The sequence below is a fragment of the Patagioenas fasciata genome, chromosome 4 (genome assembly GCF_037038585.1).
Source record: "Patagioenas fasciata isolate bPatFas1 chromosome 4, bPatFas1.hap1, whole genome shotgun sequence".
Taxonomy (NCBI): Eukaryota; Metazoa; Chordata; class Aves; order Columbiformes; family Columbidae; genus Patagioenas; species Patagioenas fasciata.
In genome coordinates this window covers 73,572,041-73,586,838 of record NC_092523.1, presented here as the reverse complement: position 1 = coordinate 73,586,838, position 14,798 = coordinate 73,572,041, and the positions used below count along the sequence as shown (strand labels likewise).

The following is a 14,798-nucleotide window of genomic DNA, read 5'->3' as shown; positions in this document are numbered from 1 at the left end:
TAAATTCTGCACCATGCACATAGATTCAAAAGGAATTTTCTTCTGTACCTGTAGATATATTATCAGTCCAATCTCAGATTTCATGTTGGATGATTATCACTTTTTAATGAAAATATATGGGGTAGAAGCAAACTAACACTTCACACAGAAACTTCTAAGCCCAACCACAGTATCTTCAGACACTCAATAATACTGAGAAGAATCACCTTGCCAAAGAGTCCATGTATCACCAACCAAACAAAAAGGAAATAAAATATTTTGAGTTGGAACATGGTATTTGTTCTTTCCCTTTCTGTGGCTTACCAAGCATTTTTGGCAGTAACCCCCCTAGCATTATTTAATTGTTTCTCCATAAAAATTGCCTTTCAGAAGTTTACATGTATGCATCCATCCACACATCACAGCTACATACAATTAATAATCCAGATGAATAATTCAACAAGTATTACAAAAACATAGAGTTTTTACTTGCAGATTTATAGAAGAACCATTGCCTGTGTCTTGCTCTGAATTAGCATTACACAGTTCTAGAAAGATCTTAGCCCTCTTGGGCAATTCCAGAAGTTTTCTGGCTTATGTATATGCAGTCAAATTCCTCTACCGGATGCCTCAGAGCTAACGCATCTCTAAGGCCAAATGACAGTATGCTACAATTCCGAGATCTTCACCAGAGATAAAACTTATCAGTGACATCTTGAGTAGAGTTTGATAGCATTTAAACCTCCCTCTGGTGTTGCTTCTCCTCAGTCATGAAAACAGACATATCAAGCAGTTGCCAAAAGAAAGCCGAGACTGATGTTCACCTGCTGCTCTGCTTTGGTTACTGCTATTAATTATGCACAAATTCCTTGAACTTTCAAGGGTTTAGGGATATCTTGATGTCCTAGTTTCATTTCACTGGTACTATTGAAGTCCCAAAGGATTTGCCTGCCTCAGGTGGTCTTTTCTTCTTCCGATTTTCAGCTACATCATTACTACTGCAACATGACAACAAACAGGGTGCCTCAAGGCAAGCAGAGCAGCTGATCTTGTGGAGCTCAGAGGATTAGACATGATACTGGTTATTTGTGCAACACACACAACATCCTGTGTGACCAAAGGGCTGGGGTGGGCAGCTCAGGTTGCCAGCCACACAGTGTGACTACCTGCAGCCAGCATGAGCTGTAATCACGCCATCCTTCTCTGGGAATGCCTGCAAGGGAGACGATCCTTCTCTGGGAATGCCTGGATCCTCCTCTGGGAATGCCTGCAAGGAAGAGGATGCCAAACCCGTACGGTCCCACCTCCCCCCGAGGCTGGCAAGATGAGCGCAATCTCTCTGCAACTCCTTTTGCATAACCAAGGAATGATTCCGGCTCTCAGTATTTCTAGATGGCAAACTGAGCTGAAATACCTTTCATTACACGAGACATGTTGCCTGAATCAGTTCCAAGCAGGCGTGTGTGGAGGCATCACATAAAGTCAATCAACACACCTCTCACAACCAAGGGTGCAATTAAGGGGAAAATTCCCAGGTGGCTCAGCCCACAGTTCTGCACAGGAAATACAATGGAAAGAGCACCACATTTCTTCCCTAATTGTTTCCTGTTTACATGAAACCCAGCATGGAAGGGACCCTATAAAGGCAAACACCATAATTGCTTAGTGCTACCCAAGTTAATCAGGTCTGCAAAGAGAGGTCCAGACTGTGCCTCAAAGACTCTCCTTCTCTTTCAAATTCTCTCTGATCTGGACTCAGAGGTTTCAATATACAAGGCCCTTTCTATTGACCATTAAGCACATTTTGGTTTAGTCATCTTTACAGCTGGGAGACATGAGGAGTGATCCAAAACGATTAGACAGAATACAGCAAATTCCTCCTGGTCTTGCAGGAAATTGAAGCCTGAAGTCCCTTGCAAAGAAACCAATCTCTAAGCCTTTGAGATGTTGATGAGAAAGTTTTGGTGATTTTTTTTTTTCCTGGAGTAATTCTCCATTCTTCCTGCTTATTTCCCAGTTACTTTAACTGCCTAAACTATACTGAATTGAACTAAATCTAATACAGAAATATGTAATAATGCTAAAAACAATTAAAAAGTACAGAGCCACCCAATTTATTCATTGTAATCTTCTAAAACTACTTCAAAATTTGCCTTTTGTAAAAACTGTGATTGACCCTAAAACCATCACAAACCTGTGATTTTCCTCCCCCAACACAAACACTGAAGAGCAGAGAAGAACAGATGGATCTCTGTCCAGTTCTGCAGGCAGGGGACAGTGGAAAGAGCACCCAGTGTCCATATGAGTTTGCTGCTGGGGTTGTCCATCGTTCTTCTACTAATAAGTAGTAAAGAACAGCATTATTGTAATCCTCTATTGGGTATTCCAGTCTGGCCACACCAACCTGTGTTACTACATCACTTGTTGTTATCAAGGAATAGCTTATATAAAAACTAAGATATGATTTTATCATCCCCTTCTAAAAGGTTACCATTTAAATACAGACCTAAGTCTGTCTCTACACATGACTCTCATGCGAAGTCCCACACAGAGCATCCAGAATCCCACGTCATGTGTTGGAGTTTCAATGCTTTCAGAGAGTTGGCTATCCGATTTTGCCCTATCTGATCTGTAGGAAAACCTTTGCTTTGGGAAAAGACTACTCCACCTAGATTGGGTCTGCTATGTGTACTGTATGGTTAGGACAGCTCTTCTGGTGCCATCCATGGAGAGCAAAAAGTAGTATTAAATAAGAGAAGCCAGCCTTGGTGTGTCAAGTAAAATTATTATTTTATAAATGAACAGTAATAGAGATAAGCTGTTAGTAGAAAAAGTACGACTCTACCCACAGAATAACCTAAAGACAATGGCGATGTTTCTTTGGAAAGCTCCTTCTGCCAGGTGAAAACATTTCACATTTCATTAAAACCCAAAATGGTCTTGTGGGTTTTTTTGCCTCTAGCTGTCTGCACTTTATGCTTCACTTCCTACTTATTTGACTTAAAACTTGGTTATAATTTCAGAGTCTATGTGCAGAAAAGCATCACTGGGAAATGCTGAAAACTTTGCTACCATATTCCAGCCCACACTGCTACAATGGCAGAGGTTTAATAATGGTTTTAGGTCTCCCAAATCAACCTCTTATCAGACTTAGGATGGTTACCCAAGTGACACCAAAAATTTACTGTCCTAATGCACCGCTGAAAAATTACAGAATAAAATTATATAAAAAGAACAGTAGCAGTGGTTGTTCTACATCCCACTTGAAAAAAGTAACCCTGAAAGGTTTGAAACCTTCTCTGAATTCAGTGAAATGAACTTACCTGAACTTTAAAATGTACAGCACGTTGGGATTTTAGATCTAGTTCACATTCACTGCAAAAATGAGTAAGAATCAAAATCAATCATTTTCAGTATTAAAAAACTCAAATGTAGTTGAAACCTGGGTCTGACTCGTTCACTTCGTGCCTGCAGATTTGCTGGATCTTCACCCTGAGAGGAGGTGGAAGCAGCCAAAGGTACCAGCTCACGCAGGACCACAGTCCAAGCTGGTATTGAAAACATGCAATGCTGTAAAACACAGAGTACACAGAACCCAGAGTGAAGTGGTAACTGGGGTCAGTGACCGTGGGTGCAGGAAGCCTCTCCAAAGCGATGCTTGTTAATTTGCTTTTGAGCAGTGCCATACAATTGACGCACCACATGGCGTTACTCAAGGACAGGACTATTTTCTACTCAAGGGTGACAAAACAATGTTTGTCATTAGTGTGACTGCAGCCTACTGGATAACACACTAACCTTTGGAGAGCAGTCCAAATACTAACATCATTATTTACCTAACCTGGGTTATAAATAGGATTACCAGTTAAATACATTTTGATGTCTACTGGGATAAGCTATTTCACAAAACAGTTCCCTAATGGTGCAACTGGACACCTCTCTTCACAAAGCCCCGGACACTTACAGAAGTGTTTACTGCTTTGGTTTACAAGCCAAAGATCAAAAGATGTTTTAAGCTAAACAGATCATAACTGGAAAAAGGTCAAGAGCAAGCCAAGGAAGTGATACAAATGGAGCATCAACACCAGGAATCAGAGACTCCAGCTCTGGTTAGACAGGTTTCATCATATATGCCTTAAACACTCAATTTAACCAGTGCAAATGCTGTAGCCCTTCACGAACTAACAAACTGTCAGGAAAAATGTAGAGGCATACTAATTACGGTATACTTATAAAAAAACCCAATATTGTGTTAAAATTTGGAGAAGAACAGGTTTAGTACAACTTCTGCAAAAACCGTGCAGATCTGATACCCGAATGAGTGCTTCCACTTAGTGCAAAAGTATTTTGTCATAGTTGGGGAGGAGTTAATGAACAAAATCTGCCATGTGAGAGTAACTGCAATACGACTGCAATACACCTGTGGGGTACCCACATCAGCATCTCTTTAAACTCAAGCAGATTTAAACAGAGACTGAGAGGTATTTACTCATAAATCAGCCAAATATGTAAATCCCGGGATTTGCACACTTTACCTCAAGTTATTAGGCAATGAAACTGATTCAAGGAAGGTCAGCAGGCATTTAGTGCCAACATACTCTTAAGAAAACAAGAGACAGAAAAACCTGATAAAATATTTAGGGAAATCACACAAGGATTATCTCTGTAAGAGAATAAACTGTGAAACTCTTCTCTTTCTAAGTTAGCATTCTTTTATGGCTGCTCATGGTAAAGAAGAAGAGTTGTCCTATGGCATTAGTGGAAGTTGTGCCTTAGCAAAACATGCGGGGCTGGGTTTGCTTCCTGAAACACAAAAACATTGGAGCCACAGGTAGAGATTTAAAAGCTCCTTTCGTACATATTTCTGATACCAATCACAAAAGATATCCCTTCAAAGAGATGAACAGTCAATTGGAAGATGCTTTCTGATAGTTTAGCTGCAGTGGTACACCTGCAATTCTGAATAAACCAGGAAATCATGAACAATCTTTACTTTAAAGATGAAACACTGATTCTTTTTTTTAAATAAAGCAGAGGTACATGTAATGTGCATTTAGTTTAAAACCTGACTTACAAGATCAAAATGCCTGAATCCTGGAGAACCACCAAATCCTAGCTAGATTAATTTTTAATCACTGCAAATCAGGATAGAAATTGCCAGCTAGTAGAGGGCAGATTAAACATTAATGTAGTCGAGAAACTTTGAAACTTAAAATTGAATTGCTGGAGAAACACTTTTATGCCAAAAGAAAATATATTCAAACAACACGGGAAAAAAGTGGTGGCTGATATTTATTCTGTTGTGCTGTAACCAGCAGGATGTCTCTTCCAGGAAATCTGCAGAGGGCTGGAAACATCAAGCACTAAGCTTCATTTCAGTGAACAAGGTCGTACGATCTGCTGGGCAGCTCCTCAGACCTTCTTGGCTGGTACAATGTTTTACGCCTCATTTGAACCAAACCAAATGCGTTTCTTTCTCTCTCTCCATCAGCCTTCCACCCTATACCTCTGCCTGACAGACATACACAAGCACCCTTTCCAAAGCCAGCTAGGGATGCTGCTTACAGCTACAGCATCAGGCTCCCTTCCGCAGATGGTTTTAAATTTTAGTCCAAATGCAGAGCTGAAGTCTACGCTGGTTAACAACAGCAGAAATTCATCCGAGTATCTGGGAAATACAAGTATGCTTTCAGAAAGCTGCCAAGTCTGAAGCTTTAAAAAGTATCAACATACCATGTAGGTCAATAAGTAGTACTGGATTAAACATGAATGCTAAAGGTCTATTGAAGTCATTAAAAATAACTTAGCAACTTAGCCTTAATAACCTCTAACCGCATTGAGATGTCTCAACATGCTTGTAAAATAAACAGCTGGAAAATCTGGTCTAACTATCCATTTAACTAATATATGGATATTTCCTTGACTCAGCCCATGGCGCAAAGTATCTTCCAGAGGTACAAATCTCTTCCCTTATCGTAAACAAAAAGCCAAGTGGCCAGCTTTGGGCCAGAGAGGGGGTATGGCACCAAGCTGCAAGGCCAGTAGTTTGAGGGCCAGCCAGGGTGGGAGCACACGTAGAGTTTCCAGCCTGCAAAGGAGCTCCTCAATTCTCTAAAAGAGGGGATTTGAAAGCTCAGTGGCAAAGTCCTGGTTTTCATTTTAAACTCCGCACTGAAGCAGCTATTCATCCCAGAAATTCATTATGCAGCTGCACAAGGGGACATAAAAATGTCACCGGGAGCAGGTGCTGCAGTCTGGAGGTGGAGGAGAGTTCATCTGGTCCAGTACCACTGCTCACCCCATCCTGCGACAGAGCTGTGCTGAAGAAAAAGCTTATTGCTCACCTCAGGCAACAGAAATGAACAAATACTTCAGTAGAGCAGATCTCAACAGGGTACGTGCCACCCCTTTGTGATAAGTCATCTTTTTTACAGTTCTCATACTATTGTCTTTTCTGGGACTGGTAAAATAAATTTATTTTACTTGGGTAAAATGAATCTAAATTTATGGTTTATAAATAGGTGATGCCAGATGCTCTTTGCCATTAAATACCATACAAATTCAGAGGAAGCTGGGATAGAGAAGATGGACTACTGCTCTGCGCACCATTTAGCCCTCACTATATGGGTCCAAGGTGCCAGGAACTGTTTTTGAGAATCCGTAAAAGTAAGCAGGGAGAGAGTACAAGCACACACCCTCCTGATGTTGTTTGCATATATATTTGGTCCAATATGTATTCAGAATCAAGGACAAGAATGTAAATCTGAAATTGAGTGAAGCTGGTCACAAATCCTTAGCATTGCCACTGAAATGCCTGGAGGGCCTTCAGAGCTTGGTTCAAGAAGCTGACAGTCATTTCCACCATGAAGAAAGAGCTAACAGGAGAAGACACCAGGGAAACTGCATGTTTAATGCCCTCCAGCACTTACAAAAGTCACAATCAAAAATGCCACGATTTTCAAACCTAGAATTTCTGTTTGCAAATGCTAAATATCTCACTGACCTTGGAATACTGCAACCTGCAATAAGAAATGCCATAAATACTGTTCAGCTTGAGAAAAGTGATCATGCTTACAAAGAAGCAAAACCGCAGCCCTTTCCAGGTTGAAGTTTCTTAAAGCAAAGCTACTGTGCCTGAGAACTCAGAAGGGTGCCTCTGTTCAGCTGCCAATGTGCAGAACTGGCGCACAAGGGTTGTAGATTCAATGCAGTGAGGGTTTTAAAGGCACCATCGGTGCTGGATACCATTTGGTGACGTTGGGGACCGCCGTCTGTCTGCTCCCAGTCTGACACAAAATTGATGAACAGGAAAAGGCGCAGAGGGAAAAGGCAGGCTTCATTCACAGCAATGCTGCTGCAAGGTGACACTGTGCGGTACAATCTCCTGGGTATGTGTACGTAACACTCTTTGAACCGTGAGAGAAGTTGTCTGCTAATTAGTTTCCTGGTAATTGGCCATGCAAAGTCATTCCTGGCATTAGGATTGCTGGGAAAACATTGGACACCATCTGATTAAGAAAAAAAAAAGAAAAGAGTGTTATGTGACGGCAACTTTATGAGATGGGCTTCAAACTAGCCCTAACCAAGCTGGACAAGAAAAATAAATCATGACCTGTTCAGATGATATTGAGAAGATCAGATAGTTGCAATCATTTGGGATACTTATAGACAAAATTTAGGAGCCTGGGCTGTGAAGGGAAAAAACCTGAAGACATAATTGTCTTTGCATACCAAACCAGATCCCCATGATTTCAAGAGCATCACTTAAGACCAGAGTATCACCGGTATTTAGGAAGACATGCAGGAAATGAGCCATACCTCCAGATGTACACGAGCATTGCAAATCAAGGACAGACACTCTTTGAAGTGGCAAGAGACAGGGACACTTAATGGCTCCAGGTGAGAGATCAAAGTGGGAAAGCAAGCAGGGCTGGCAGGGCACAGGGCTGCTGCAGCTCACCCAGAGAGGAGGAGCTGGATGAAGCCCCTCTAGGAACACCCCACGACCAGGGCAGGTGGCCAGCAGGGCCTTTGATCACCCACAAGCCTCTTGGACAAGCAGGACAGCAGGGACATGGCAGCTCAGCCGTGCCTTTCAGCCATGCCCATTGTGCAGCTCCCACCCTGAAAGTGCTTTCATACACAGGCTGCATGTCTTGGTGTCTTCTACCGCTGAAAGCATGAGGCTGAATTTAAATTTATCAGTCAAACTAGCATTGAGGAGCAGCACCTGAAGAGACAGTAGGACCAAATGCAGCTGGTGCTGCGAAGTCAGGGGGCAGTGATGCTGAGGATGGCCCTGCCCCAAGAGCAGTGTTTCGCAGCCCTCCCTCCCATGTAGAGGGATTCAGGCCTCGGTGTTTTATTACTAATATTCACTTGTGGGTGAATTATATTAATGCTTGAATCCAAATGTAGATACCTCCCACCGCCATGGGAGCCAAACGCAAACACACTGATTATACAGTGTCTGGGGCACAGCCCTAGTAACAGAGATAAAAATCAACACATGCAGGCAACAAGAAAGAAAAAGGCAGTACAAGAGTGAGTCAGCAAATGTAAGCAATATGTTAGTCAGACGAGCATTTCTGAATGCACCGCAAGGCTGTTTGTGCTGCGAAGTCACATCCCCGATCAGCTGGACGACACACCACCCCGGTGTGAGGGTCTCCTCCGCTTTCAGGGGGCACTCTGCATTTTCATGCTGTTTTGAGGAAGGCTTTACTGCAGATTCCTTGCATCGCCCTCCCCCACACCTTAAGTCTGGGAAAGGAAAAAAATCTGTAACATGTTTAGAAAGACAGAGACATGAGTCTGGAAAGCTGGTAAAGCAGAGGCGGTCGGCCGTGCTGCTGTGTCGGGTGTCACAGCAAAAACTGCAGGTTTCCAGGATTAGCCCGATCACTCTGCAGACCACAAAATGCTCCACGGAGCCTAGTTACAAATTAGCCCATGGTCTGGCTCATCCTCCTGCCAGCCTACAGGTCTCTGCAGAACAAGTGCCTCAGAGGACCACCAAAATGCGTCCCCATCAGAGGGGGGACCTGTCCTGCTGCAAGCGGCCATCGGTGGGCAGGTCTGAATCTCTCATCTCTTGGGTCACACAAATCACAAATGACTACAGCGAGTTCAATGGACACAGCTGCCAAATGCAGTGAGTGGGAAGAAAAAGCAAGGTATGAGGCCAGGAATCTTCACAAAAGTGACAGGATTTCAAGTCACCAGCAAACTTATTTGCAGATCTTTTCTGATCTAAATCCTGCTCTTCTGCTACTTTAAAAATGCACTCTAATTAACTCATATTCTTATATGCTCTGGTACCCTGAAGAGCATACTTGCTTTTGTAAATGATGTTTGTGAAGCAAGTGCTATTTAACACCTGCTTAACATATCCATAACCTTCAAAATGTCTCCTATGAGTCAACACACCATGACTAGAACTGGGATTTCTTTCCCCTTTCTGTTGTGTAAGGCTTTCTCCCAGCATATGGCCACCATCCCAGAGCATGGCAGAAGGCAGCCTAAGCCCCTGCCTACATTAACTGGTTCAACACCGGAGACGGGTAGTTTTATTTTGGAAGAGGAGCACCTGCACAGGGAGGACTGCATGTAAGCCATTCTCTGGGAAACGAGCCATTTTCAGTTTCACCTTCACGCTTTCTAGTGATCCCCCACATATTACCATTTACTCCATAGCCACATCCTGCATTTACATCCTCTTCATCAGTATTTCTGTAGGAAGCCTGGGGGACAGCGGCTTATTCCAACTCCAGCAGCGCTCCCATCTCTGTCTGAATCAAAGCTACAGCAACGCTAGAGCTGCCTCATGTACCTGTGCACAAAAATTTACATCTGCTTCCAACTCAAGTCACAGGTATGTCTCCCACTGACTTGGACGTACCCCAGATACCATCTTTAATAGTGAAGGTCCTTGAAAGCCTGTAGTTCTCTGGATGGATGCCTTACCCACTCATTGAATGAAACTGGTTGAGCAGAAGTCTGGGGACCAGGCTGCAGAGTGTTATCATAGCAGACCACGAGATCCAGCTAGAGAAGGATGTTTATTTAATTCACAACTTGGAGTGTTCGTCCCTGTTCATGCAGCTAGAAGGAAACTGCTCAGACTGCATGGGTGCAACATTTTGGGCACATGAGCCACCACGTGTCCTCACGGGTACTTAATGCCAAAGGACACATCACCACCACGCCACGCTGTCTCCAGGACTATGCTCCGGAAGGCCACGCAGGCAGTCTCTGGGCAAGGCAGTTTGATGATTTACTGCCCTTGTTGGTCCTTTTTGCTCCACTGCGGAAGTTCATGGCCCTGCCAGAAGTCACGTTAGGTGGCCCTGGCACAAGTGGCTGTTTCACCTAACCGTAGTGGCGGTTGCATCTGCATGGCACAAGGCAGAAGTACAGCTACGGGAAGCTACTTTAGCACCAGCAAACCCAAGGCAACCCACCCTGACATCACTCCCTTGTGCAACCTGGGTCACCAGGAGGTTGTCCCTGTTGCTTCACACACTGGCTAACATTCAGAGGGCAGAATCTTATCCAGTGCCAGGGAAAATGCATGACAGTACCAAGTGTATGCCTGATGTGCTCTGGTTTATTGTACATGCAGTGGGAGGCTCTCAAAAGCACCAAGAATCTTTTGCTTCCTTTTAATGTCATACAGGACTTGGGAGATAAGAAGAGAAATCCCAGCTGACAGTCAGCAGAACTGGTCATCCTAACCTGGTGAGACTTCCAGTTGCAATGGTTTTGAGCAACTCTCAGAGCAACCCCACTAGCTGCGCAGAATGACCGTTTTCAAGACATCCCTCCTGTTGTTAGAAATGTGACATGATCGAGCTTTCAGTCATTATAGCTGCTAAATCACCAAGAATGTGCCTGTGGGATTTGCCCTTAGCAAAAGGCAAAAAGATACTAAAATCCGAACTCTCCATCATAATACAATGAACACAAGTGGCCCTCTTTCAAGATATACAGCTATTTTAACAACACAAGAGCTACTTGAAATTCCAACAACTCAAGACTCATTCTTGAAAATTTAAACAAGGCAAACAAGTTAAAGATCTCTGAGGCCAAATTCATGTCCCCTGTAAACGGATAAAACGTGATCTAGTTTAATGGATAGGGGCCTACTCTTTGCCAGCAATAAATATAGATTGTAACCAAGGTCATCAGGACACAGCCTTATGAAGACAAAATGTGGGTACATAATCATAAAAAAAAAGTGTAGGCAAGATACTTGTGGTCTGTCAAAAGCCTCCCTCAATTGTATATGCCATTTTAATTGATGCAATTCAAAATTGCTTACCATACTCACAAGAGTTCATAGAGATAAACCAAAGGACCACCCTCAGTATCTTATGTACTTTGCACACCTACCTTGAAGCCACCGGCGTTTCATTAGGGAAGATGCTCCATGATACCACAATGGCTGAAGTCATAGGGACAGCTAAGGCAAGAAGAGCATTTGCAAAGCCTGAGGTCAAAATGTGCCTTTCCAGCTTTAACACCAATACACAACAGAGGCTAACAGATCCTTTTTGTTATTCTGGTCCAGTTTTTTCCTCAATCAAGAGCATGCTACTACAGAAAGCACAGAGAGGAGCTCTGCTCATTCCCCACACAGTAAAAAGCTGTGGTAGCTCTTATAATTACTATTTCTCCCTAACTGCTGGATTGCCCATATTATCAGCCTGGTGTGTATTTTTTCCTAAATGTAGACATCATCTCTTTTCTCTTCATATTCTTCTGGCATCTTTTCCAATTATTCCATTTACAGTAATGACCATTTCAAAATATGTGAATTGTCATAACCGTTTTACATACCAGATGCTACATTGCATTTAGCCAACGCATTCAAGTGTAGGAACTAAATCTCTTCTTACGCTGAAGACAACAGAAGTTCTACTGTAGACTTTGTTTAGGATTTTTCCAGCTAATGACTGGAAAGCGGCTTTTTAAAGAGAGGCCCATTTTATATGGGGACATGATGGGGTTGAGGAAAGCTACAGGCAAGCACTCCTCTTGTGTTGTTATAGCCCTATTCCAGAAATAGAGGACCAAGCAGTTCCATCGGAAGGTGGCAGCGGGACTACCCCAATGCAGCACTGTTTCTGTTCATCTGTGGACAGCCCAGCACTGAAACACATGCCAGTGTGTTCCCACCACGCAGGCTGTTTAACCCAAGCACACACGGCTTTCCCAGCCACCCCCAATGCTGGTTCCTCTGTTCCTAAATGGGAAAACGATACACAGAGAATGAAAGAGGGAGAAAGGGTGATGAAAAGGAAAAATCAAGTACATATCTGGCAAAAGAAGAAAATGCATGGTGGTGGGAGAAAGGAAGAAGAATGGTTGGAAAAAACTATGGTCCAGTTAGCTCCCTGGAGTGTCTCGATATTCAGTGCTGAGAAGGGAGCGGTTTTAGGACGCAACTTCTCTCTCAGATCCCGGTTTCAGGATGAGATGACTCAGACACCTTACAGAGCAGGCATCTATGTGTGGTCCGACAAATCCCATCACCAGTGCCTGCAGGGTATTCAAAGCTCTCGATGAGTGAACAGTAATATACATCATCTGTAATCAGCAAATACCAGAATCTCGAACATGCAAACCTCCCAAGCAGGATCAAAAGACATCTGTGGAGTTACTTGGGAAAGGAATGAACTGTAACTACCATCTTTATACAGAGGTACCATTACACAGGGACCATCTTCTCATGAACATCTAGGGCCCGGTTTTCAAAATGTTTCTTTCAGCAAAAAGTTTTATTTAATTTCCTAACAAGCATGAGCATCCTGGGTACAACAGCATTCTGATGGTCTGGCTCTAAGTGTTGCAATAGGAACACCTAGTGTCGATCCTATCTTTGAAATTAAATTTTGAAATCTGTCCATGTTGTAAGCACTGATGTAGCTCTTGGAAAATGCTGGAAAGGTTATGTGAAATTGTTAAAAATGAAAAAAATACATTTCAGATGCGATACTAGAAGTCAGTGAACAAGGACACATTAACTGAGGATTCCTTTCAGTGCTATAACATTATTTTTACCCGTGGTGTTTGGCTGTCTGGAGCCATCCTCCCTCCACCGGGACAGAAGCAAAATTCCCCACTGGGTCACAGGGATTGTGGCAATATAGCTGCACAGATCTAGGTCGCACAGTCCAAGCAATAACTTATCTAAATCTTTTCAAAAATAAGTATGAGTTTTGTCTGCCTGGGGTACTCCTAGTATTAACCTAAACCCACAAGCTGCTAGGGGCGAGACAGAGTTTTTCACAGCATCCATGGACAGTGCCTTGCACAGGAGGAATATCACCTACCATCAAACCCCCAGAAATATCAGAGTATGTAGGATTGCTGGGTATTTTCAGTACGAACTGCCAATCCACGTAAAATTTCAAAATAATGGATATGACACCACAATATTTACAGAGTTCTCAGACAACAAATAATGCTTGCACAAAATAAACTGTGTACACACAGAGCCATTGCAAGAGAGAATGTTGCTCCCAGACAGTTCTGGCAGGACTGGTACAAAAACCAGTATTTTCTTTATCGGGCATATGATCAACGAAGGGTACTTCAGCACACAGAAGTGATCGGGTCAGAATCTTGTTTCAGACAGCAGCCAACAGCAATGTCTTATGGAAAAATGTAACAGGGAAAAGCCCTTACAAAATAATATAAAGCCAACATTGTGCATCTAGAAATACTTCTACTAAACAACCTGTTTCAAAAGGCAATCAATGCTGTGCACTCTCATCAGCAGTTCTACTTAGCATATCTTCACAGCTTCGACTTTTACCGTGGAAACAGAGTGAAATCACCAGCAGTTTTTGCTGGGTTTGGGTCAGTTGCCCACGATCTTGGAGATGCTGGTGCACAAAGGTTGGGTCCCCATCCACACCCAGGAGAGAGGAACCAGCAAGTCTCGCTGATGATGAGACCTTGAGGTCTAACGTGGGCTGGGGCAGCCCATCAGCCCCAGAGCTACTTTGTCAATGGAGCAAAAGTCTTCTCAATAGTGAAGGCAGCCAATCAAGGCAACAGGATCTAGACATCATCATGGAGTACAAAACAGCTTGGAGCTTATGGCTTGGCTGTCATGTCAAGGAGGATGAAGAAACAAGTAAGGAATTGAATGGTAAGATGTGCATGGAATTTCCTGCTAATAACCAACGCCTGTCTTGGTTGTGACCTGCAAGGATATGGAAAAGAAGCTGGATAGCCAGCCTCTCTGGGGGGAGCAAAAAGGCAGAAAACCTGGGACTTTCAACTGCCTGGAGATTTCGTACGTTGGAAACCACAGAATTCTCATTAATGTTTACAGAGCACCTGTATTCAGCAGGTGCACAACGGGAGATCTAAAGGGAAAACTCCCAATTGAAACTAAAAGGAAAATTACATCAGGAAAAAGCCAGATTTTTACAAGATTTTATTAATAAACCCACTATCTCAACAGGACAGTACAACAATTTTGGCATCCTGTTTTTGTTTATAGTCCGGGCATTTTACTATCAGCTAAAGTACCACTTAATGGCTCTAAATAAAAACTAAAAGAAGGGGAAAAAAAAAAAAAAAGAAAAACAGACAATTTTGTTAGCCAGAAGATCAGACTCCAATAATGTCATTCTGGTGTTTTTACTGAAATGGACTTGGCCCATTGCTCCTCTCCCTTCAAACATCAATTGGCACTCCCTGGGATTGCTGTTTCCAGGTATATTTATACAACTGATGGCTCAAGATATACAGGGCAGATATTTGTCCTTAATAATACTCCTGACTGATCTTAAGTTTTATGT

The 14,798-nt window shown here is 42.9% G+C and overlaps 1 protein-coding gene across 5 annotated transcripts in view; it reads right to left on the bottom strand.

Annotated features, from left to right (window-relative positions):
• The window catches only part of ELOVL6 (ELOVL fatty acid elongase 6), a 94,076-nt gene that overhangs the window by 52,224 nt on the left and 27,054 nt on the right, over positions 1 to 14,798 (bottom strand). Inside the window, exon 2 of one of the 5 annotated variants that reach the window (XM_071808197.1) lies at positions 7,225 to 7,487. The exons of 3 other annotated variants lie outside the window; for them this stretch is intronic. In XM_071808197.1, coding sequence (XP_071664298.1) covers positions 7,225 to 7,319 — 95 coding nt within the window. In that variant the 5' untranslated portion in view covers positions 7,320 to 7,487. One more of the 5 variants, XM_071808198.1, reaches the window with a different exon arrangement.